The sequence below is a fragment of the Cydia amplana genome, chromosome 7, assembly GCF_948474715.1.
Source record: "Cydia amplana chromosome 7, ilCydAmpl1.1, whole genome shotgun sequence".
NCBI classification, from domain to species: Eukaryota; Metazoa; Arthropoda; class Insecta; order Lepidoptera; family Tortricidae; genus Cydia; species Cydia amplana.
In genome coordinates, this window is record NC_086075.1 from 18,606,378 (window position 1) to 18,630,528 (window position 24,151).

General features: G+C 37.0%; 2 protein-coding genes across 2 annotated transcripts in view; both read right to left on the reverse strand.

Annotated features, from left to right (window-relative positions):
• Positions 1-4,762: 4,762 nt before the first annotated feature.
• LOC134649538 (membrane alanyl aminopeptidase-like) overlaps positions 4,763-24,151 on the reverse strand; it is a 123,359-nt gene continuing 103,970 nt past the window's right edge. Inside the window, exons 14-15 of the mRNA XM_063504307.1 lie at positions 4,949-5,020; positions 4,763-4,834 (exon numbers count right to left, since the gene is read on the reverse strand). The gene's annotated coding sequence lies outside the window, so the exon portion shown is untranslated. The remainder of the gene's footprint in view (positions 4,835-4,948; positions 5,021-24,151) is intronic.
• Positions 13,053-24,151, reverse strand: part of LOC134649543 (muscarinic acetylcholine receptor gar-2) — a 36,926-nt gene continuing 25,827 nt past the window's right edge. Inside the window, exons 2-6 of the mRNA XM_063504311.1 lie at positions 23,063-23,142; positions 19,719-19,858; positions 17,675-17,810; positions 16,248-16,431; positions 13,053-15,591 (exon numbers count right to left, since the gene is read on the reverse strand). Of these exons, the coding sequence (XP_063360381.1) occupies positions 13,499-15,591; positions 16,248-16,431; positions 17,675-17,810; positions 19,719-19,795 (2,490 nt within the window). The 5' untranslated portion in view covers positions 19,796-19,858; positions 23,063-23,142 and the 3' untranslated portion in view covers positions 13,053-13,498. The remainder of the gene's footprint in view (positions 15,592-16,247; positions 16,432-17,674; positions 17,811-19,718; positions 19,859-23,062; positions 23,143-24,151) is intronic.

Consider the following 24,151-nt stretch of genomic DNA (forward strand, 5'->3'; position numbering starts at 1 on the left):
TCCCTAGGTTAGGTTTTTTATAATGTGTTTATATGTATTTTTTATTGTTTTGTAAGTGTTTTTATATTTTACTTTTATATTCTTATTATAAAGAACCTAATCTAAGAAATTAAATGAATAAATAAAAATACTAAAATCGAACTAATGCACCCAAAACGGGTCAAATTCATCACCAATTGATCAAATGGACCTCCTAGAATGGCTTTGGTTGAGTAAGAATTAAAAAAAAGTTTATGGGACGACAACGCACAAAATAGGGGGTGATTTGCATCAAAAAGATAAACCTAAACGATGTTCTACACAGCCAGAAATTCAGTAAAGTAAACAATTATCCCCCCCCCTCCCCCCATCTTGTCCCAACAATCGGTCCCTCGCAATCAAAAAGTCCAAACAAAGCGGTATTTATTAAAGAGCGGGAAACTGAGCATTCCACTAATGACTTGGACGTGAATGAAGCGTGGAACAATGGGGCGTTTTGCGGCGTACTCGCCTAGTGGGAAAAATTGTTGTTTATTTAGCTATGTGCGTTGATATTTATTGCGGCTTCGTGGTTGATGTTCAGATAAAGAAATATCTTGACATTGTGACGTTGGTTTTGTGAATTCCAAGAATATAAACAATTGAAGAGTTCTCTCAATTTCTCCAAGATAAAGGAAATTATTAAAATTTGACGAATTGAGAATTCATGTAACCAACTAGTAAATCATTTGAAAAATAATTTGTGGAACTTACCACAGGAGTGTTCACATGATCATTACATATGTATACTTTGGACTTATTTGCAATAAAACAGCGCCTATTCGCTTTAGGACGGGTGCCCGTTTTAGGCTTCCTCTCCCCTACGTGGCCCGGTTTAAAATAGTATACATATACATATGTAGTTTAACTTTGATGACAATAATGACTATATGTAGGTACCTGTTCCTATACCTATTTCAAGTAGCTACTACGCCTCTGATGCCATGATTGAATATATTAATACCAAATCGGCTGCGGCATCGGTTATGCTAATATAGCGATCAAAGTGCTAATATTGCTGTTCTCATCAGAACTCTCCGTTCGAAGTTGCACCTATACGCTATCTAGTCAAGAGTAATCTGGGACGTTTGACTCGTCATTTTAATAATAATAATAATACTTTTATATTCATAATGTAAAAAAACCTAATCTGAGAAGATAAATAAATAAAGAGAATAACAATATCATTTATTGTCAGGCAACTAAGGCCCATAGATACATACCTTACAAACTAACATACATACAATAATAATAATCTCACAAGCTAAAAATTATTTCGGCGACACGGAGGTTTTCTGTTGTGTCGCATGTGTCGCATTTTATTCAACAATTTTAACTTTGTGTCAAATTAAGGTGTATATCTGGAGCATTGCTTTATATGCGTGTGAGACGTGGACACTGACACAACGGGGCAGAGGGCGATTGGAGGCCTTTGAAATGTGGTGTTGGCGGAGGATGCTAAGGATTAGCTGGACAGAAAAGTCTTCCTTTCTGTCCAGCTAATCCTCAGCCATGCTTTGTAGAGCATGGCAGGAGAGAAGAGATGCCTGTTAGACACAATAGCTAACAGAAGGGGCAAGATGGTTGGCCACCTGATACGGCACGACAGAGTATTTTTAAACACCCTGGAGGGCAAGATTAAGGGTAAGAGACGCAGAGGAAGGCACAGGATCACATATCTCAGCCAAATAAAAGATAGTTTCTATCGTGTCGTACGAGGGAGTTAAAAGGCTGGCCCAGAAAAGAGAAGAGTGGCGATTACTCCACCGACAAGAGCTCTCTTAAATATAGATGAGGTGTCAAATTATATCAGTACTTATGAATCAATAATTATTGCAAATATAAAATAGTTCACTAAAGTTAAGAGGTTTTGAAACTTTATACGCGTTTGAGATAAGGAGAATACGCGAAGAAGGCTATTCCGCTTGTTGAAAAACACTCCAAAAACTGGATCGACAAAAAAATCTATTTAATCATAGAATCTGGTCACAAAATTTCACAAGTCACTGTCGGACATGCAAAAATTATAAAAAGTACACAATTTCAAACTTATAGGCTGAAATTCTGCATGAAATAAAATAGAAAATACCAAATTCCATTTTATATACCAACGGCAGCCAGGCCTCGAAAGTTTTCGCTTTAAAGGTATGAATTGAATTTTCGCTATGACGCCTCATTTAGCGCATAACTCATTTTCTTAGACCTAACGGCTTATTTTGGCAAAAGGACGTATGTTCGTAATTACTTTAGTGTATGTCGATTACGACCTTATGTAACTAGCAGTGTTATGCGTTTGTCTTTATTTTAATAATAAACGCCTGGGTTCTAGGCTGCATTCATTCAGATGGGTTCTAGGAATGTTAGGTATTGACAGTTCTGTTTATAGGTCTTAGGATTAATAACGGCATTGCTCACCATTAGTGACCAGGGGCGTATTCTGATTGTACGAGTATTACCTACAGGTTATCAAATCAAATATCCAACAGTTTGATGACAAGATTTTAGTAATGGTATCAGTCGTTCAGGTTTCATCATATATCTCTAAGGGACCCATTCTATTGCATTAAAGCAATGCAATAGCCAGAAATTACAGTCAACGTCTGACAATAGGGTAATTGACAATTTTTTATGAATGGTATCAGTCGATCAGGTTTGTTTTGAGGATCAAATGTCTGTATGGGACCCATTCTCTTAAAGCAACACAAAAGTCACAAATGATGGTCAAAGTCTGGCATTCGCACCTTACTGACGAAACGCTTCATAGAAAATGGCAATACATCGTGACGTCATCATGTAACGTTAGAACGTTACAAGCCGTTTCAATGTATGGAAAACAAGGAAAATGCGATTTTAGAATAAATTTAAAAGTGGAAAAATTACTGTCTTGGGTGAGACTTCCACTTTTAAATTTATTCTAAGCTTAATAGCATCGGTCGCAGACGTGTCTGCTTGTAAAAAATTAAATTGCGATTTTGTCGGTGAAATATTGCGTTTATGTATATGGTTGCTATACAATATTCTTTTAAATTAAATGTAAGGACTCGAATGGTATCATAATTTTTTTCCTATTTGGAAGTGAAAAAAAAAATGTTTTTTGAAACTTAAGGTCTTGTTTTTTTTTAAATTCCAATGTAGTGATGGGTAGGACATCAATTTAAAATGAGTTTGTATGAGTACCTCATTTTCTAAAATGAGGTGTTACAATGTCTTACTTCAAATGAGGTGAGGTACTAGAGGTACAGCGTCGACTATTCCATTAATTCCAACAGCGTCTTTTTTTTAATGTATATACTTATGTATTCATCACTTCCTTTATAAATCAATAAATAGTAATAATTAATTGGAGTGCAATTCTGGAAGTTAAGAGGATTTTTGAGGGGTTCATGTCACAGAGAGGCATGGTACAAACTCAACGCATTTCTCGGTGGACCTTTTGTCGTTGCAATAAGGTTTGTAGTTCGGTAGTTGACAGTGTGGACCATTACTCGTTTCTTCATTTGAGACATTTGAGTTTTGAGTGCCGGCGAGCAGGCGAGCACCTAGCGCCTCGCGCGATCCAGTGTCTTTCTTGCGAGTTGTGAGGAGTGTATGAGTTTTGAGGGTCGCGAGACTCGCGAGTGAATTTGAACGGATAAGAGTTAAGAAATTTGGTGTGTGAATGATTTGTGTGGCAAGAGGTGTTTGTGATGCGCGCGGGTAAATGAGTAAAATGAATAGAGGAGTGAAGTAAGACATTTTTGCGGTACGAAGTACTGCGACAAATTAACAAAATGAGTGGTACAAATGAGGTGCCTCACGAGTGAGCGACTCAACACTATTCCAATGTATTGTGATAAATTGCTCATTTTCTATCTATTTAACTAGATTTAGTTATAAAATTCAACATGTGTCAAATACCCTATTGTATTAAATGCAAAACGTATGAAACCTTAATAAACGATACCTACTTGATCTTGACGTCACAATCAAGTTGAAGCCGTCTTGAAATATTGAAAACGAGAATATTGTGAGTATGACGGTGAAGTGAAACCTAAACATTAATGGCGTTATTTTTAAACGGCTCTTAACTTCATCAGTAAAGTTGATGATCGTCGTTTGTCCCTATGTGTCGTTATGCCATAGAGAGGGACAAACGACGATCATCAGCTGATTAACTTAGCAGACGTTTATAAATAACGCCGTAAATTGTTGACGAGGTAACTTAACTCAAGTTTTGAAGACTCTTTTGGATTCTGTTATTTTTTTGTTAAAGAAAACACTTAATCTATGTCGGATGTCCCAAAGGTCCTACTACTATCATAAATTGTAAGTAATGTTTTTAAGTGTCATAAAGACATTGTATGTTTTCCGCGTATCCATTCTTGTGAATATTCCTCGCGGGGCCCATTTGGTGGAGTGCCCGCTGTTTTTAGTTTTTTACCAAACAAGGCGCAAATGTCCTACGGGTGGAATATTCTAGTAAATCGGTGTTTTTAGGGTTCCTTACATCAAAAAATACCGGCCAAGTGCGAGTTCCGTACATTAAGTCCGACTCACGCTTGACTGCACATTTCTAATAGGTTTTCTATAGATTTTATCTATAGATAAAGAACTATTTTGTGTATTTTTTTTTTCAAAATTTTTATTCCCAATAGTTTCGGAGATAAAGGTTGGAGAGGGGAATGATCGGACCTACAGACAGACAGACGCACGAGTGATCCTATAAGGGATACGTTTTTTCTTTTTGAGGTACGGAACCCTAAAAAAAGCGAACCCTATAAACCTAGAACATATTATGCTGAAGCGATCGACATCAAAATGAAAGTGATTTGTTAAGCTTTATTTATTTATTTAAACTTTATTGCACAAAAGACCAACTTAATGTACAAAAGGTGAACTTAATACCATGAGGCATTCTCTACCAGTCAACCTTATTTAGTTAGTGGGAAACGTTTTATCCCGAAATGGAGCTTCATAGTCAAAGTACCGTTATTTCGTTAGGATCGCAAAGTTACTCTTCCCTCTTAAATAAGTCCTCACTTCGTCATCGTAATAAAACACTGTACATTTTTCTTAAGAACGCCATTCACACTGTATTTAATATTCGCGGAGACAATGCCTTTACGGAACAATGAACTCGGTTATATTAAAACAGTTCTGGATCCGTTATGGCGCTGCGCTGTCAAGTTATGACGTGACGAGGAGCCCGATTCTTATTTAATTATTTGTTATGGTTTTTAACTGGTATTGATAAATAAATAAATATTATAGGACACTTTTACTCAGATCGACATAGTCCCACAGTAAGCTCAATAAGGCTTGTGTCGTGGGCACTAGACGACGACGGATATAGAATAGAATAGAATATAATAGAATAGTTTTTTATTCGTAAACACACAGACGATACACATAATTACACAAAAAGAACATAGTGAAAATAAAGTGTCACGAAATGGCACCATCTCAGCATGTTGCTGGCGACTACCAGCGCTGATCCTCCGACGAGACCATCAAGTGAGAAATATAAATACACAGGTATATATAAAAACTTATATATATAGAAAATATCCACATTTTTTTCATTGACACAACTAGGGAACATTTATTTTTTTGCACCTAATCTTTCAAAGATAGCATACACCAGAGAATATGGGACGGGTACCGCCGTGACCGCGGTCTAGTGGTCACGCCGCCTTACCTTAGCCGCGTAAGACACGGGTTCTATTCCCGCCTTGGCCACCGGTGGACTTGGTCACTTTTTCTTTAGTGTATGAGATGATATCTATTTCAGTTTATGGTTTTGACACGACCTTGATGTCTTGGTGATTGGTGCATCTCACGCAGGACTGTCACTTCATTTCGCATGCACCAATCAGGAGCTATCTTCAAAATAGTATCCAACAAGATCAAACCGTAACAAATTGTTAAACCTGAATCGGGCTCATGGTGTAAAGAGAAAGAATGAGGAAAAAAATTAGTACGCATAATAGTTTGAGGAAAATATCTCAGATCGTTTTCAGAAAATATGTTTTTTTTTACACAAAAGGTACATGCTCGCAAACAAAATTTATGATATCGCCAAACTGTAACCAGTTTGTTGGCGAATGAAGCGCTCACTTAACTAATTTAAGTAGGTAAAGGTACCTACTTAATATAGTTGTGACAACACTCTATAATTGTAGTACTTATATAATTATTTGCCATCGTATTTTCACGGAAACTTACGAATGTGTCTTGCTATTTCTGCAGAAAATTCTGTTACAAATCTAAACTAGCAACTCACTTTTAACCACAAGGACATGTATAAGACAGACTTTAAACTAAAATACAATCTTGGGACCGTAACATCTAAACGATCTACACGTAAGACAAAGCAACTAAGCAAATTAAAGCGCGCCATTCACAATACCTGTCGACGCGCCTCCTATTGTGGCACTTGACAACGGCAGCGGCGGGCACAAGCGATAAGAGAAACTTGATTACCTACGAGTATGTGGCTTTAGTGGAAGACTCAAGTGCCGTATTATTTGTTTTAAACTTGTACCTTTTCACAAGATTCACAATAAAACTTGTAAAGTGTGATGCATCATCATCATCTTCACCGCATTGTCCTGGTATTTTGGCACGGCTCATGGGAGGCTGGGGTCCGGTTGGTAACAAATTCCAACCTCCTCGACCTCCGGAACCATTTGTAAAGTGTGATTAAAAAGTAAAAATAATTGAGGTGTCCAATGAGCGTGAGGTGATGCTCGTTGCACGCATGGCAACTGTAGAGTTGCATTACTGTTGCGATTTAACTGCTGATGCTGCGGGGCCTGTCAATTTCCTTGATAAAATCTAACAGGGTTCATGTGAACACTAGCTGTAAAATGCCCTTTGTAAGACCTTAGTTACATGATTATAAATGCAATAAATGAATTATGAATTAAAAAAATGAGTCCTGGAATATCCAGTCCAGATATTTTAGATCCTTTTGTCCTTTCATAATACGTTGTGGCTGCTGAAGTGGTGAAGCAAGTACATTCTTAATATATTTCTACGCTACAATGCGTTGCGATTTATTTTGCCAATTTGGCTGTCACTGCCTGTATGATGGCTGACTGTATGACCTATTATATACACCTACTAAAGTATCCGTTAACGTAAGAAACACTTGTATAAATAGGTGTCTAAACTCTTCGTTACTCCAAAAGTGCAAACGAGTTTCCTTAGAATTGGCTGTTATACAGAATATAAACAGTAATCGAGAGGCAATCATGCCCGCACGTTCCGTGAGCGATGGCGAACACAAATCACGTTGAATTTCACGGCATATTGCGTCTGACACTTCAAAAGTCGGCGGCGGTCACAGTGGGGATGTTGAATAAAGTAACCTAAATCACAAATAAGAATAGAATAAGAAAAAATAAATAGAATAGGGATAAGTTCGCCTTTGTACATTGTATACTTTCTTTTAATTGTATCTTAACCTGTCTTATGTGCAATAAAGTGTTTACATACATGCATACATACAAATGTATAAGGCAGGAAAACATGGTTGACTGGTCATGTCAGAGTGATAGAAATATAATAATTTAATATAATCAATTAAATATTTAAAAATAAAAAGTAAATAGTGATAAATAATGTTATAGTGATTTACCAGATGCTGTAACTAGGTGCTTAATTATTTACATTCAGGCAAAAAATGTAAAGGTTACTTTATATATTTTACGTGACCATTTATGAAATATGTAGGTACCCTTATTATTTTTTACGTGCACATTATATTTTATTTCTTGTCTGTTATTACGTTTTTACACTCTATAACTTTCTAAATAATATTTATAATATAATTAATAATTTTGAAACAGCAATAGTACGTACAGGGCCGGATTAAGCATGTCGGGGCTCCTAGGCAGTGCAATGCTCGGGGCCCCCTTACAGTAAATTCTATATACATAATGTTCAGTTGTTCAGTACAAGGATGTAAGTTTGCGATTTTAATTTCAACCTTCAGGTGTCAGTTGAGCCGATCCGAACATGCCGAGTGATGTCTTTTTCGCTCTTATTGCGTGGACATAAAGCTTTTTTCTATAACCGTCACCTGTCACCGTTTCTGTCACTACTATTGCGTCAAGTGTGGGGAGAGCCCTTTTTTTCTCAATAGGTAGTTAAATATTTTGCCAGGCTGAACAGCGATTGTCCGAACATAAGACCATACGCCGAGCCACATGATTAAAATTAACGTAATAATAGACCAGCCATACTCTAAGTGTGTTCCGCGGAACCCTATGGTTCCGCGACACCCCTGCAGGGGTTCCGCAAGAATTTAGAACACTATGCTTTAGTCGCCTCGAAAAATTTTACTATGCCGCCACCGTATTGTAGGGTTCCATCAAGTATTTCGCTTTCCAAAAGGGTTCCGTCAAATAAAAAGATTGAGAACCGCTGATATAGACTTTCCATGTATAAATGACACTTCATTCACCAGTCAAGCTAGCATGTAGGTACAGAGTCAACCTGAAAAGCAACAAAAAACTTTTTGTTGCTTTTTGCGAAATTTTTTCTGAAATAATTGTGAAAGCGTTTTAAAAATGTCGAGCCGGGCCTAAAAATACGAAGTTCCCCAGTGAGGCGTGCTTTCATGCGAGGTCAAAGGCATTTCAGGATAAGCTCAGCTAGATAAGCGCCAACCAATGTCCATTGTATTAAAAAGCGAGGCCACAGGCCGAGCTTGGCGCAGCGAGGCCAAAGGCTAAGCTGAAGAAGAGGAAATTTGGAAGACAAACCAAAAATTTAGGTAAAAAGTGAGGCTGAAGGTCGAGCTCAGCAATCTCCACATTACTGACTTTCTATTGATGAGGTTTTAGGCCCTCGAGAGCCTGAAATTCGAGCTCGACATTACAGACTTTAAAAGCTATAAAATAACATAATTTAGGTTCATAATCATCCAATGTTTCTGTGTCTGAGAAACTGATATTGAACATTAGGTATGAGTAGGTACCATAAATTTTTTTTTATGAATTTTGGCTATTTGGAACAATATTTTTTTTTACGAGCGCGGGGCCGCCGGGGCCCCCTAGCCGAGGCGGGGCCCATAGGTAGTTGCCTACTCTGCCTTAGGGTTAATCCGGCCCTGAGTACGTACGGTCAGTCCCCAATTTAAGTACCCACGTCGCCATACTAATTAGAAAAGTGGATACAATACGCGTATATTAGGAAACCTACTGCCTAATTTAGTTATTATAATTTTAAGTATAATTTTATTTATTTTATTCGATTGTTGTGCTATATAGGTTTATGACGACGTTTAATATTGCTAACGTATTATTTAAATATCAAACTCTAAGAAATTTAAAATCAGAATAAGAACCATATATGCGAAAATCACTTATCCTCTTAGGGCCCAAGGTCCTACCTATAGTACTTCTTCAGTTCGATGAAATTTAAACCATATTTAATTGGAACAGAGTTGGATTTCTTCTGTTTCGTTAAATTTTCAAACAAAACAAAATCTCTCTAAATAAAAATCTGCTATTCTATTCTATTCTATTCCCTATAGGTTCAAATTTCAGTGGCAAATTTCGGATTTTTCATTTGTATGGCTGGAACTTAGGAGGATAAATATATGACCCGCTGTTAGTGACACGTATACTATGCACAGTACATCACAAGTTGCGGGCGTAATGTAGAAAGTTCTGATACAAAAAGCGATGAGACATATTCGGGTTTCGCTTATTATGTATCTTGTGAATAACGTTTTGAATACTTGATATCATACAAACGGAAAGTTTGTCTTGAATATGAATATTTTGTACCTACTGTTTTGTGATACCTATAGTTTTTTGATTTCAAGATAGGTACTTACGTTGAAAACAATGAAAATTCGGAAAAGTACCTTTTTGGGATTTTTATCTATAAATGGATAAAAATCCGAAAAGGTACTTTTCTGAATTTTCATTGTTTTCAAAGTAAGTAAGTTCCCGATTTTTGCCGAGGCAAAATAGGTACTTACTTTGAAAACAATGAAAATTCGGAAAAGTACCTTTTCGGATTTTTATCTATAAATGGAACTTTTAATATTAGGACTTAGGATAAAGAAAGAACGCTCAGCACGAGGAATTCAGAATATTTACCCACCTGTTCCTATCTGTATCGCACGCGCATAATTTTAGTACCTATGCTATCCCGCTCGCAGTGTCATTGACCGCCGTCATCATGAGCAGGACAGGAATATAATTACGCGCGAGCATAGAGATGGGAACAGTCGAGTCACTGTACATAATTCCTCGTCATTTCTTTACTCGTGTTGCCAGGGTCGCAGCCTCGGCAAAAATCGGGAACCTTCGTTTATTTTCGGCGTAATGGCGGTAGTCACGAAACTATCACGCTACGACAATTATTACCTACTTCTTGGGCATTTTCTTTCCCATTATTTTCTTTGCTTTAGTTTATATTAGCCGTCACGAAAAGCAATTATTGTTAACTCTGAACTTTTGTTTGATGAAAGACAAATAACTCCTTATTATAGCAATCGCATATAAGTTTTTATTTCGCCATAAAGAAACGGATTTTGATTTGACACTTTTCACATAGATCTGTAGCTCTCGCCATAATAACTTCTTACCAAACGCCTCAGTTATATAGTAGACATATAAATTGTATAATAAAACTACAACACATCATTACTATTCTGTTTTATTCTCATAACTGTCTTTCATTTTTTATTACAAAGAGTTCGAATTGAAGATTAACAGTCTGTCAAAAAAAACTTCTATGTTAACTCCATCCATTTGACAACACCGAACAAATAATCGTTCTTTTCATCTAGAACAGTTTATTTATATTGTAAACATTATTTCTATAAATTGTCTATTATTTTGTAAATAAAAAAAAATATAGGTACAATAATTTCGTAACAGAATTAAATTAGGTTTAACACATATGGAAAAGTATAAAGATATAAATAAAGATCCTTTATACATAATTTTGATGATATAATATGAAAATATTATGAACAAAAATTCAGTAGTTATTTTTGGTTATAGCTGTCGTGGACAGGAATTTTTTTTAACTTAATAAATAATTAAGATACTAATAACCTTTTAAAGCTATTGCTATTTCCTATTTATCACAAACAATTAAAATCTAATCAATAGAGTAGGGCGTGGAAAAAAGTTGTTCTTGACACAAATCCCAAAAACATGATTGCATGAAATACATTTATAGCTGAATACAAAAGCTTGGAAAAAGTGTACTTGATTTTAATCACATACAATTAAACTATTCCTTTTTTCATTAAAACCATATTTTATTAATCTATCTTTATTTTTCAGTAATTTTCCGATAATACTAACTAATGTCATTTCACTTTTGTCTTTCATATTGATGTGACAATTTATATACGACCTATAGGTATTCTGGCTACAGGGCACTATTATAAAAATACTGTTTAGGATCATACATATTTTGACACTGAATTTCTATTGTACTACGAAAGGCAAGGCTAATATACAAATCTAAGACATGCAAGTATTCTTAATAAATTAATTTTAACACAATCTCAATTAAAACATTGAGATTCTCAACTCAAAATATGTAAAATATTACCACAATATAAAGTTTTCGCATTGCAAAAACAATAATTGGTTAAATGCAATAACATTAAGCTCAGTAGGGGTAAATGCGGCTAGCCTTGCTACTTGTGTTTAGTGGCGAATGTATGAACTCGCTATAAGGGTCATTTGCAATTTTTTTGTACCTTTATATAATTTTTTCTTAATTTTCTCAGTTTCGTAGCGTAAATTAACCATACAAAAATGCAAATTTGTATACCTAACATTCGTAACGGAACTGAGAAAATTAAAAGAACTTAATCTCATCTTTTATTAATTTTCTCAGGTTCGTTACGAATGTTAGCTATACTAATTTGCATTTTGGTATGGTTAATTTTCGTTACGAAACAGAATGTTAAGAAAAAAATAGACAAAGGTACAATAAATTTGCAAATGACCCATAAACACTAATCAATGTGTAAACAGGCCCCAACACAGTTACCCGTATTGACTTTATATTTTTAACTTCTGATGTGTTAGGTTTTTTACTTTCCCCCAAAGTCATACTGTACATGTACTTGTAATTAATAGTTTAAGGGCCACTTGTACCATTCCACTAACCCGGGATTAACCGGTTAAACCTGGAGTTACCATGGTTACCGGTACAATTTGACACTGGGCTAACGGTTTAACCGCTTAACCCCGGGTTAGTGGAATGGTGCAAGTGGCCCTAAGTAAACAAAATGATATTTTTTTGTTTATAACAAGCTATTTTCTTTAAGAACTTACGCAACTACGACTTTTTTCGTAGAACAATCTCCTTTCTCAAAGTCTGTTAAAATGTGTTTTGCACAGTAGAGTTTATTAAATAAATATATGTTGCTTTCCATTACAAAAAGGGTCCTTATATTTGAAGTGCAATAAGGACGTTTCCATCTGAAATTCCAATAGAAATTCTGATAGAGACGTCCTTATTGCTGAAGAAGCATAAGGATTATTTTCTGTTGGAATGTCACATATTATATTAGAGAAACCGTAGATTTGATATTTTGTTTCATTTCCAAATATAATATTATCGCTTGCTTGCTGCTTTTTGATAAATTAATTAATTAATTAGTGATTCCGTAAAACCTAAATTCTAAAAATATCGAGTTACTTTATAGAATACACTTTATAGAAACGGTTTAGGCCCTTAGTACTAACAATGCTTAGACTAACAGATAATTGACTATTTTATTTTTGACGCTGAAAAACTTTAGCTGGGCTCGTGCTTAAAGCTTTTAAGCGTTCCGTCGTTTGTAATGTGGCTATTTAAAAATAGTTAAAAAAAGTAAAAATCTTAATATTATTAAGTATTATGGTTTTACTTTTCTGCAAAATTATCATGATATAAATTCAGTAATAATAATATCTGAAAATGTCGATTGATAGTCTGTAGTTCATTAATTTTTTTTAAGGTTTTTATGTTATAAAAAATAAAGCATCCAAACTGTATAGCCACATAACAATACAGACTTTTAATTTAAAACGGTCGATCATAATTACATCATTTTTATATAAATACATGCCTATTATGTTTTTACAACGGCTTTCTCTAAAGCAACACTTATAGTGATTATTGTTACGTTCTTAGCTAGAATTATAAAGAGACTTGAAGTTTACATACATGACTACAACTTTTATATACACATTCTAACATTTTATTGTCAGTTCTGAACTTTAAGACTGAAATTAACTTACCAACAAATAGAGTATTTACAGTTAATATCAGTTGTTTGGCTTTTAAAAAGCCTATACATCTTAAAACACTTTCTACACATCTCATTCTATACACTGAAAGCATTCTTACTGAATTTAAAATACAGTATTGTCTTATCATAAACAACATTTGAATAGTCATTCAAACATGTGCGCGTGTAGCCCGGGGGTTGGTAAATTCACGCCTTATGCCCCACATACATGGACTATGTGATGTGAAAGTCACCCCGGAGGAGTCTCGTGAAGGTCTTTTTGAATTGCTGGTTAGCAAGGGCGTAGCAGAAAGGGTTAATAGGACTATTAGCGTAGCACAAAAAGTACGTGAACATGTATAAATGCTTGTTCGTACAGGGCGGATCTGTGCAGAAACCTTCCACTAAAGCTAAAATGTGATAAGGCGTCCAACATACTACGAACGCGCCGAGAATAAACGAAATGGTCCTAAACGCCTTCCTCGCCCTGTTTTCCGACTTCGATTTCTGCCGTCCGATGCTCGGGAACAGGCCGTCACGCTTCGAACGTTTAACTTTTAATTTCTTTCCAATGTTTTTAACAAACTCTTTCTTCGAGTCGCCACGGCCTGACCCAGTAACGGCGGGGGTAGACGCTTCGCTATTCTCCACGGCCGGCGTTATGCAAGCGTTTAGTTTCAATGGCGAGATAATTTCAGGCCGCTTCGGTGACTGCTGCTCGTTATTATTGGAAGACGTTGACACTAAAGTGATCACTGGTTTGGGTCGCTCTCCCGTCGTCAAACTAACTTCTGTGTTGACTTTTATTGGCGGTGGCGGTGAGAAGCTTGTTTTAGGAGCCGGCGTTTTGGCCTCCGCTGTGGCTCTAATGAGAGCTGCTTGCAAAAGGGAAGTATTAGTTACATTGGTTGCACTATTCAAAGTTGGTGGAGATGAAGGTTCAGTTGCAGTTGGAAACGTCACAGAAGAGGGAGGACTTTCGTTCGTCGGTGTAGGAATGACGATGGAGCTCTCGTCCATATATCTCAAATCAGCGCCGTCCATTCCGACTAGTACGTCATAAGTATTGCCATCTCTTACTACTCTAACAGTTCTTGTTCGAGAGGATTCGGAATAAGACGGAGGGCTTTCGGATACAGGAGGGCTGCATCTGAACTCAGTAGGTGGAGGTATAATTCTTTGAGCAATGGTAGTCGATACTTCTCGTTGTTCAGACGGCGTAGCTATACCTGAAGACGTCGGTGTGGTGACACTAGTGTTTGACGGAGGCACTGTCGGCGCTTGCACGGCTGGTCCAGTTTGAGATGTATCAGGGTTGTCAGTGTCAAGTAAACTTTTTTCGGATATCTGTGACAGAGAAGATTTAGGTTTATCAAGTTCTTGTTTCGTTACAGGGGTTTGTTTTGAATCTGTTTTGATTAACATTCCGCCGTTCATGCGCATGTTGTTGAGCAGTTGGATCGCTCCGGTTTGCATGACGAGGTTGGCTACAGACGGTCGCTTTTTGACGTTGGTTTGAGTAGTGCTTTCATCATCTGAGTCGAAAGCGGGACTACTAGACCTTTCCGCCTCTACTTGATCTTCTTTCTTATCTCCGTCTGATTCAGCGGTTGTTGACGTGGCAGTGACAGTACCGCTACTTTTGTGAGCTGATGATTTTTGACTAGAATTTGAGTCAGTTGAACCTCCAAGTGTTAGCAAAGGTGCTGCTAAAGAGCCCTTAGAGGTTGAATCTTTTCTAATTGATTCGGATACCTTCATTTGGTCTTCACTAGAAATTGTGGCTTTGGAAAGCGCCGCCATGCCTGCAGCCCGTCCAGCCATTCCTGACATGACACCTGCACTCAAAGCCACCATCGATTGCATCTTTCTTTGTTTCGCTTCACTTTTCTTTTGCATATCATAAGCAGTCTTAAATATTCCCGCGTAAAGCACGATAAGGACAATCAATGTAGTCCAGTAATATCCGATAATTAAAGCTGTGTTAAAAATGGGATCCTTTAAGAACTGTACAGCGCATTCTCCTTCTTGCAAATCCCTGTAGCCGATGAAGTGTTCCCATCCAAAAATTGTTGTAAAGAACAGTAAAGCTGGTATAATCCATGTGACTGTCACCATCCAAATAACTCGGTTCTTAGTTCTCCAGGCCCTGTATCGAGCTGCTATTTTAACGCTGCAGAATCTGTCTACAGTAATAAGGAGCACAGTGTATTGTGATACTAGACAAACGGTGTAGTCGACGGATAGCCAGAGATCGCACAATAGAGGGCCGAGATGCCAGTAGCCTTTCAAAACGTAATCTGTGTAAAATGGCATGGATATTGTACCTGCGGACAAGGACAATCTTATTTTAATAGAGGCAACAGCTGAATTTCTCGAGCTTTAGTGGAATTGAATTGCTAACCGTTGCATACAATATGTGGATGTTATTTTCTTTTTAAATAACATTTGTGGAAATATATTTCAGGTATTTAAAGAAGATAAATCTGAGGCTTACGAAGAATAATAAATAAAATAATGTGACAGCTTCAATTATTCAGAGAATCAGGTTTCGCAAAGACGATTTTCTTATTTAAGATGCCTAGTTATTTCGGTTATTTAAGCTTAAGAGCAATTTTGTTTTTTTTTATTTGTTCATCGTCGCAATTTTTCAAAACTAAAATAATATAATAATAAAATGACGCGTTGGGAATTAAAATCCATTGTACATATTTTTATAAAAATGATTACCGAAATTATTTATTTAAATATTCAGTTGAATTTCATTACAGCAAGAATCCGAAAGCCCGAGTTTTTGTCCAAGGACAAGTTATTACCTAAATATGAGCAGATCTGTAGCAGAGAGCGAGGCGATGAAGTAGTCGCTGGGCTGGCTGATGGTCCGGTCCACAAGAATCCCAATAATCACCAGGCCATTGCCGCTGACTTTCAGCAAAATACTCAAGAGAAGACATCAGGAATATTTATATTAGTAATATCTCACCTATGAGAAGGTCTGTGGCAGCGAGCGAGGCGATGAAGTAGTTACTGGGCTGACGAATAGTCCGGTCAACAAGAAAGGCCATGAGCACCAGGACATTGCCACTGACTGTCAGCAGGATGACCAGCAGAAGGCAGGTGGCGAAGATCGCGGCCAGCCACAGCGGGAATGGTGGGAGTATTGGTTCCTGTGGGGGAAATTTTATTGTAATGTTAATTGTTTTCGAAATGAAGCGGTGGTAACTGAGTTGACTTGACGTCCGACTTTCAATCGCGGGTTCAAAACCTACGGTAAAGCATTTGATATTTACCACTAGGTTTTCGATGAAGGAAAATATCGTCAGGAAACCTGCGTACGACCGTGAAGAAATTCAAAGGTACCAAGTATACTGAAATCACTGTTTTAATTCTTTATAAACGTAGTTTTTCACTAGCTAAATATTAAAAGAAAGTAGATTAGCCAAAGAAAAACTGAAAAAATAGTCACTACACAAAGTTCGTAGAAATACTAATAACGCAAAGAAAATGGTAGACGGTACCTAGCAAACCTGCCCTATCGTCAAGGTTGCATTGACTTTGAAATACCGTTTATTTATTCTTTGCTACAAAATAGGCATCTTTTATATCCATTTTGCCTCACAACCGCAACAAAAACAAACAAATGACTATACGCCTTTCAAAATCGATAAAATGCCACAGCGACTCGGATCGGCAAACCTATCTTCTAATGAGTTTTCTATTACAAGGCAAAATTCCTGAAACTAGGCTAATTTGTTCTATTAAGTATGCTTACGGAATCGGATCCTGAGATATTTATACTTAAATTCAAAGATCGTTTACGGATACAAGGTGAATGAAATCGTTTGATGTTATTTGTGTTCGGAAAATTCTTTTGAAATTCAAATAAAAAGCTGTTTGGTGTTTCTGTCAACAGCTGTTTTGTTTTGCAATATTTTGGCGTAAACAACGTAGGAAAAAATATGCGTTTATCTGGGGTAGGTAGAGCCGATCAGAGTGTTTCTTTTATTTTTTGACATTTTTATATATTGTGACCTTTTTTGCCACTTTTGTGTTATTTCTACTCAGAATCACGACCTTTTTCGATTCTAATGGAATTAAAAAATGTCCTAGAGTTTTTTTCCTATCGCGATACCATTTCCCTATACATACATATACTTCATATGGCGGGAAAGTTTGAAATGGAAATTTTAGGACACTGTTTTTCTCCTATAAGGATGAAAAGAGCTCGCAATCCTGACTAGAAATAACATAAAATTGGCAAAAAAGTCACAATATATAAAAATAGTAAAAGAAAGAAACGCTCATTAATGCCTCCGCGCTCAGTCGAGCAAAATTGCCGCTTACATGAGTTATCTATGCCGAAAGCGTCATTAATTCTCTATGTTAATTGCGTCTGTAATTATTTCTTACCAGTCCGTTGTTGTCCGTGGAGTTGTTATAGTAGTATACGTCAGAGTAGTTAGATCCGTTGAGGAGGTAGATGTTCTGGCACTCGCTGGGACTGTCGGTAGGGAGGCACGTGCGTTGCTTCAGTTTTAGCAGTTTCCTGCAAACAAGATACTTATTCATGGCGTTATTCATAAACGGCTGCTAACTTAATCAGTTGATGATCGTTGTTTGTCCCTATCTGGGCGTTTTTTTTAAGTGCGAGTCGGACTCGCGCATGGAGGGTTCCGCACCATCAACAAAAAATAAAGCAAAACAAGCAAAAAACGGTCATTATAGTTTTGTAATTTGTATGTCACTAATTTTTGGAAGACCTAGATCTAGAACTAAGAATTGTATTGATTGATTTGTTTGAAAGCACGTTATGTTCCTTCAGTTTCAACAGTTTCCTAACAGCTCTCTTATTTAGTTTCTATACGACCTAGTTCTAGAATAGCCTGGAGAATCGCATTTGATGCACAGTTTAATTCCATGCGACTGCATTTGTAAAAGTTTAAAGCTCTTCGTATTGGTTTTGGTTTCAATTCCTGTATGTTTGGCATGCATATTTGTTTCATGAAAAATTTGTATAGGTATTTACTTTAACCATCAAATATGTGTTGTATGTAGCAAGTGGAAATCCGTGGTATCTGCATACCCCTCCGGGAAATAGACGTGATTATATTTATTTATCAAATGTGACAGAAGTAGTTCCTAACTACAGGGTGATAGCAAAGCGTATTGTGGGTGTTTTGCAATGGGAATAAACAAACAACAACCGATGCTTTAGACATACTTTGGTCGTCTTACGCTTTACAGATTAGTGTCTATTGATTACATTTTACAGGAGAGTTGAGGCGAGTAATAACATTACATAAAACATGACATTTAAGCTAAATATGTTGAAGAAACTTCTCAATCTTGTAGTTGGATGATAAGCTAACCGATAGTAACGACAAAAGAACACTTAAGGTGACATTTAGGTGTCAACTGCAGCTACATTACTGTTGCAGCTTCATTGCCGTCGCTGGTTCGTCAAATGTCTTAATACTTTCAGTGCCGAAAGCGCAATTTCCGACACAAAATAAACCCACCTAAAAGGTTCTTAGCCAGAGTGAACGTGTTAATAAAATGAGTGACGGAATGAATAGGATAAACGTGACGGTAATGCGGCGGAGAACGGCATTTATTTTAAGAGCCCATCAACGTGCACACTAGCTAGCGCCACTGCTAAATAATCGTGATTATTTAAATTTAACGAAATATATTTATAAAAGGGGCCGCTACGTATTGTATCTCGTATTAAAGTACCTTTTGAATACATCAAACTAGTTTCTATGTTGCTGGATTCGTCAATCTATGAACTCAAAACAAAAACGGCCGTTTTAACTTTGGACGCATAGATTGACGAATCCAGCAACATAGAAACTATTGATGTATTCAAAAGGTACTTTAATACAAGATACAGTACGTAGCGGCCCCCTTTTTTAAATATCTTTCGTTAAATTTAAATAATCACGATTATTTAGCAGTGGCGCTAGTGTGCACGTTGATGGGCTCTTAAGTAAGTATCAAGGAAATTTACAGTTACAGCGGCGGCAACAACGACGTCGCAACAGTAATGCACATGCAGTTGACAACCGAACGCGACCTTTATTTCAAAATAAATTTATTTTGTCAGTAAATGATATGTTAATTGTGTGCGTGACCTCAACTCCGTAAAATAGCAGAAGAAGAAGAAGAAGATGTATTTATTGCCACAACAGCGAATACAGAACACACAATAAAAAAAAACAACGGGTTGCACTCCCGGAGTGCCGGCAGAAGTGAAAACTCAATGACATTGTAACAGTTTTTCGATCAGGTCACGTGTCCGTCTTACGAATTTTCAATCTGTCGAATCTGTCGGTCACGTGACCACAAAAAGTGCACAGCGCCGCTAAAGAAGTTTCACTTCAAAAAAAGAAGTTACTAGTAGTAGTAGTAGTACTAGGTACTTATACGTAAAGGAATACGAGTAATCACTCACCACTGTGTAATAAAACTCGTGCCGATGGTGTATATCGGTGTAGATCTATTGACGTCGAGGCTTTCCGTCGAGTTCATTATGGTATCGAAGGCTCTATTATTGTCTACGGTTATCTGCCGGACGCCTCAAACGCCTCGAGTCTGAAACAAATGGGTGTTGTTGAAAATTTGTTATCTGTATAGGATTTCAACATGTTTGTAGGGAAAAGCATACAAATAATAGAAAAGATTTCTGTAGATTTAGAATGCCAAATGTTAACACTTGGAGGTGAGAGTAGATCAAGGAACCTCTATTTAAGTTGGATGTTCCGTCAAGGCTATTTCGTTGGCGCAATAATAATATATGACTGAATGACGTACATTTTTCTGCATCTCTCTAAGGGGTGATACTCTTGAATACACCTCAATAGTTGATTTTGAAGCGTTATTGTTTAGTTTACTGGGGGACTAGGTCGAAAGTCAATAACTAAAGTAACAATTAAATTATATATTTTTTTTAAACACGTATTTAGATTTGGTTGAAAAAATGCTTAGAAAATTTTCGTTTTTAAATTTTCACGCACAGCACAGATGATTTCGCGCAATGACTTGTTGACATTTTTGAATTAAGATCAATGTAGGGAAGGCCACCATATATATTTTTGGTCTGGCAAGAACTCTCGTACCTATTTCTAGTAAGCGGACCCCACAATCAGATGGAAATAATAATGCTAAGGAGAGAGAGTGAGAGAGAGAGAGAGAGAGAGAGAGAGTGAGAAGAACTCTCGTATTTGTTACAAATACAGTGTACAGTATACCTACGTACTTCGCACAGACACAGTAAGGAAGGAAGAGCTTCGCTCCTTCTGCTCTGCCGACCTTCTGTAAGTGGAGTAGGCATGAAGGACCTTAGGTACCCGAAAGACGGCCTTCTTCACGTTGACCATATGAATTTTTTTTAAAGGCTAAAAAAATCTTATAAGCACAACCTTTCAAGAGCAGTTCACAATCTACCTACTAATAAGTTAAAATTTCGTGCCATGCCCGAAGAATTAACAAGATGTTACCGCGGTATTTGGAAAACAAGATCCGTTCTAGAGAAGAGCACGATACGATATGCACTAGATACCTGGTAGTTTAGATTTCAACTAGATATCTTTTGCAGCTCAATTCGGGTAACCAATGTCACTTTTACGTTACTTACTACGTTACGTTACTATTACATAGTAATTTCAATCGGGACGAGGGTTTGAAGATCTCATCCACATGGAATCCAGTCATTAGTAAATGTAAGCGTAAACGAATATCGACAGTCGATAAATCGAATACCGTTAGTGTTGTGTGTCGACAGAGTGACATCCCTAGTGCGCAAAACGTTTAAGCGGATAAACAAGACCAAGTGCGGGTAGTTCGAAAAACTCGCGCGGTTAGACGATGCTGATGTCAACTTAAGCCAGTCTTCTCCGAGACCACGGGGACAACGCCGTCCTCGAAACGTCGGAGGTAAATCTTAAAACTTAGATAGGTACGCGATTAAGTCCCGTTGTATAATTTAATAATTGTGGAAATCGTTCAAGAGTGTTGTCTCCAGAATCGCGGAAATGTTAATTTTGACAGGCTAGATCTTAAAAATATCGTTGTCGTATATCTTGGTGATGTCTAATAGATAACCTATCTAGTTCAAAATTCGAATCGGGCCCTTGGGATTATTTCTAATCCAATCCAAAATAGACTTGTGCTTAGAACTCACAAATCAATATCTTATTTTCATCCATTGAATCCCAGCTTCATCTTTGGCCCAAGATCATTGTCTGCAGACTCCATTAACGAAGTTCAGTAATCTGATATTAACCTCATTAATGTAGACGAAGTTTAATCGAATTTTGATAAAACATTAGGCTATTGTTTGAGATTTAGTTTCTTTGTGGGTTGTGTACCTATTTAATCAGGACCAGAGCTTAAAAAACATAAATGCGTGGCTCATTGTGGCATTAAACAATTAGAGAAGTTGAAAAGAATTTAGAGATTAAGAAAATAGCCAAATACTAATAAAAACAGTATAAAATAGTATAGTTTAAATATAGAGTGATTTTGATTTACTTACCGAATAAAATTACTTGAAAAATAATCTAAATGGATTATTAAATTTATCCTTGCATATATATGTATTATAGTTTTTGTACTAGTACCGGTTAAACTGATTTAATATTTTTTCGTCACTTTTAAGGCAATTTACTAAAACACTAATCGACTTAATAATGATTTATTAAATCACTCTATATATTTTTTTATACTGTTTTTTTTGAATAATTTTACGGTTTAGACTCACTTGTTTTAAGTCACTCGCGCGACATGTTTCGGAGAGCCTAGGTCTCCTTTCTCAAGCTGTTTACTGTTTTTACTAGTATTTAACTCTAACAAAATTTTGGTAGTAACTACTGGGAATAAAAATCCCCACTAGTTACCACCAAACCGAGTTGGTGGTAACTACTGGGAATAATGTTTCCCAGTAGTTACCAATGGTAAAAGGTAGGAAAAAATTCCCAGTAGTTACCACTGGTAAGAACTTGGTGATAACTAGTGGGAATAACCCGTTTTTCTTTGTGAGCATAATATATTTTACCTTAAAACTGCGTTTAATTAACAGTTACGCCCTAACGAAGATTTATATTCGTGTTAGTTTTGGAACATATTTTGGGAAATTTTGGACTATGGGTAAGTAGTTGGTGGTTTTACGGTTCGTGATTCCTAATAACAAATTTATCTATATTTTAACCTTTTTGCCGCCATCGACTTGATACAAAGTCAGTAAATTTCATGCCCCACACGCCACGACTTCATATCAGGTCGTGATTTTGGTCAGGTTTGTTTGCATTGCATGCAATGTTTAACATGGCGTTGATGACACTTTATTACTTTATGGACGTGGCGGCAAAAAGGTTAAAATCTCTTTTTCCTGCAAACTGCCCCATGAAACATCATCATCATTTTCCTCGCATTATCCCGGCATTTTGCCACGGCTCATGAAGCCTGGCGTCCGCTTGGCAACTAATCCCAGGAATTGGCGTGGGCACTAGTTTTTACGAAAGCGACTGCCATCAGACCTTCCAACCCAGAGGGGAAACGAGGCCTTATTGGGATTAGTTCGGTTTCCTCACGATGTTTTCCTTCACCGAAAAGCGTCTGGTAAATATCAAATGATATTTTGTACATGTTTCGAAAAACTCATTGGTACCGGGTTTGAACCCGCGCCGCGGCCTCCGGATTGCAAATCGCACGCTCTTACCGCTAGTCCACCAGCGCTTTTTGCGCTCCATGAAACATCATTAGGCTATTAGAGCGCCTGTCTGCTTGGGCGTTACTCACCTTGCGAGATAAGGCCCCGGCGTGACGGATGCCCGCCGTCCGGCTCCCGTCCGGAAGCATCGTGTGATCGCGGCTCACGTCTGCGGAGGAAATAGGGAGATAACAACGTGTGGGGTTGACATTTGTGTTTTTGGTGTGCAGGCTTAAGAGCCAACAGGAGTGGCCATTTCTCTATACAAACGTACTCGACTGTTTCCTCCGTGGGTTTTGAAGCTAGAGCAATGATTTTTTCAACACAGATTAATATTGTCAATATCTGTGTCGGACCGTTTTGCTTTTTACGATATTTTTGTTTTTTAAGGCGCTAGAGCCCTTCAAAAATGGCCCAAATGGCCTAATTGACTATGCCGCAATGAGAGGCGTGCTATGCAAAACTGACATCAATTAGTCAAAAAAGCAAAACGGTCCGACACAGATAATGTCATAATCATTTAAATTTCCAAATTTGGTTACAATTGGTTAAGTTTTGGGGGAGGAAACAGTCGAGTACGAAACCTCGATTTTTGAGATTTTTACGCAGGATTTTTCGCCTTGTCCTTATCGTACTAGTTTTAGGAGCCGCTTCCGTTATCGAGACGGGTATACGAGTATTTACCTAAAATATTTAAATCTTAGCTCCTGTTGGCTCTTAATGTCCCTCGAGTTCCAGTTTATTCAGCTTTTGCGAGGAGATTTTAACTTAATAAATAACCTTGTGCCGCCCACTATACAAAATGATAGCCAAGGAAGTTAGAATCTTGTTGTATTTTCAATTAGGTTGAATTTCATTTGTTCGAAAATTTTACGAGACAAATAAAATGCTACCTACTTTTTTATTAATTAAGGTTGACATTCCATCGAAACTGAGTGTAGGTACATCCTAATGCACATTGGGCGGAACGAGGTTAGTATGCGTCAACTCAGATTTTATAAGGAAAAAATTAAAGTCCTTAAATTTTAGAAAACCATATTATAAATGTTAATTCATTAAGATCTTTACTAAGTAACCTTAGAATATGTGGTCGCATCAAAAATAAGTAAACTCTGTATATTCATCTCGCAAAATATGGCTAATGGTTTAAATAAATAAGTAGGTATACCTATTCAGAC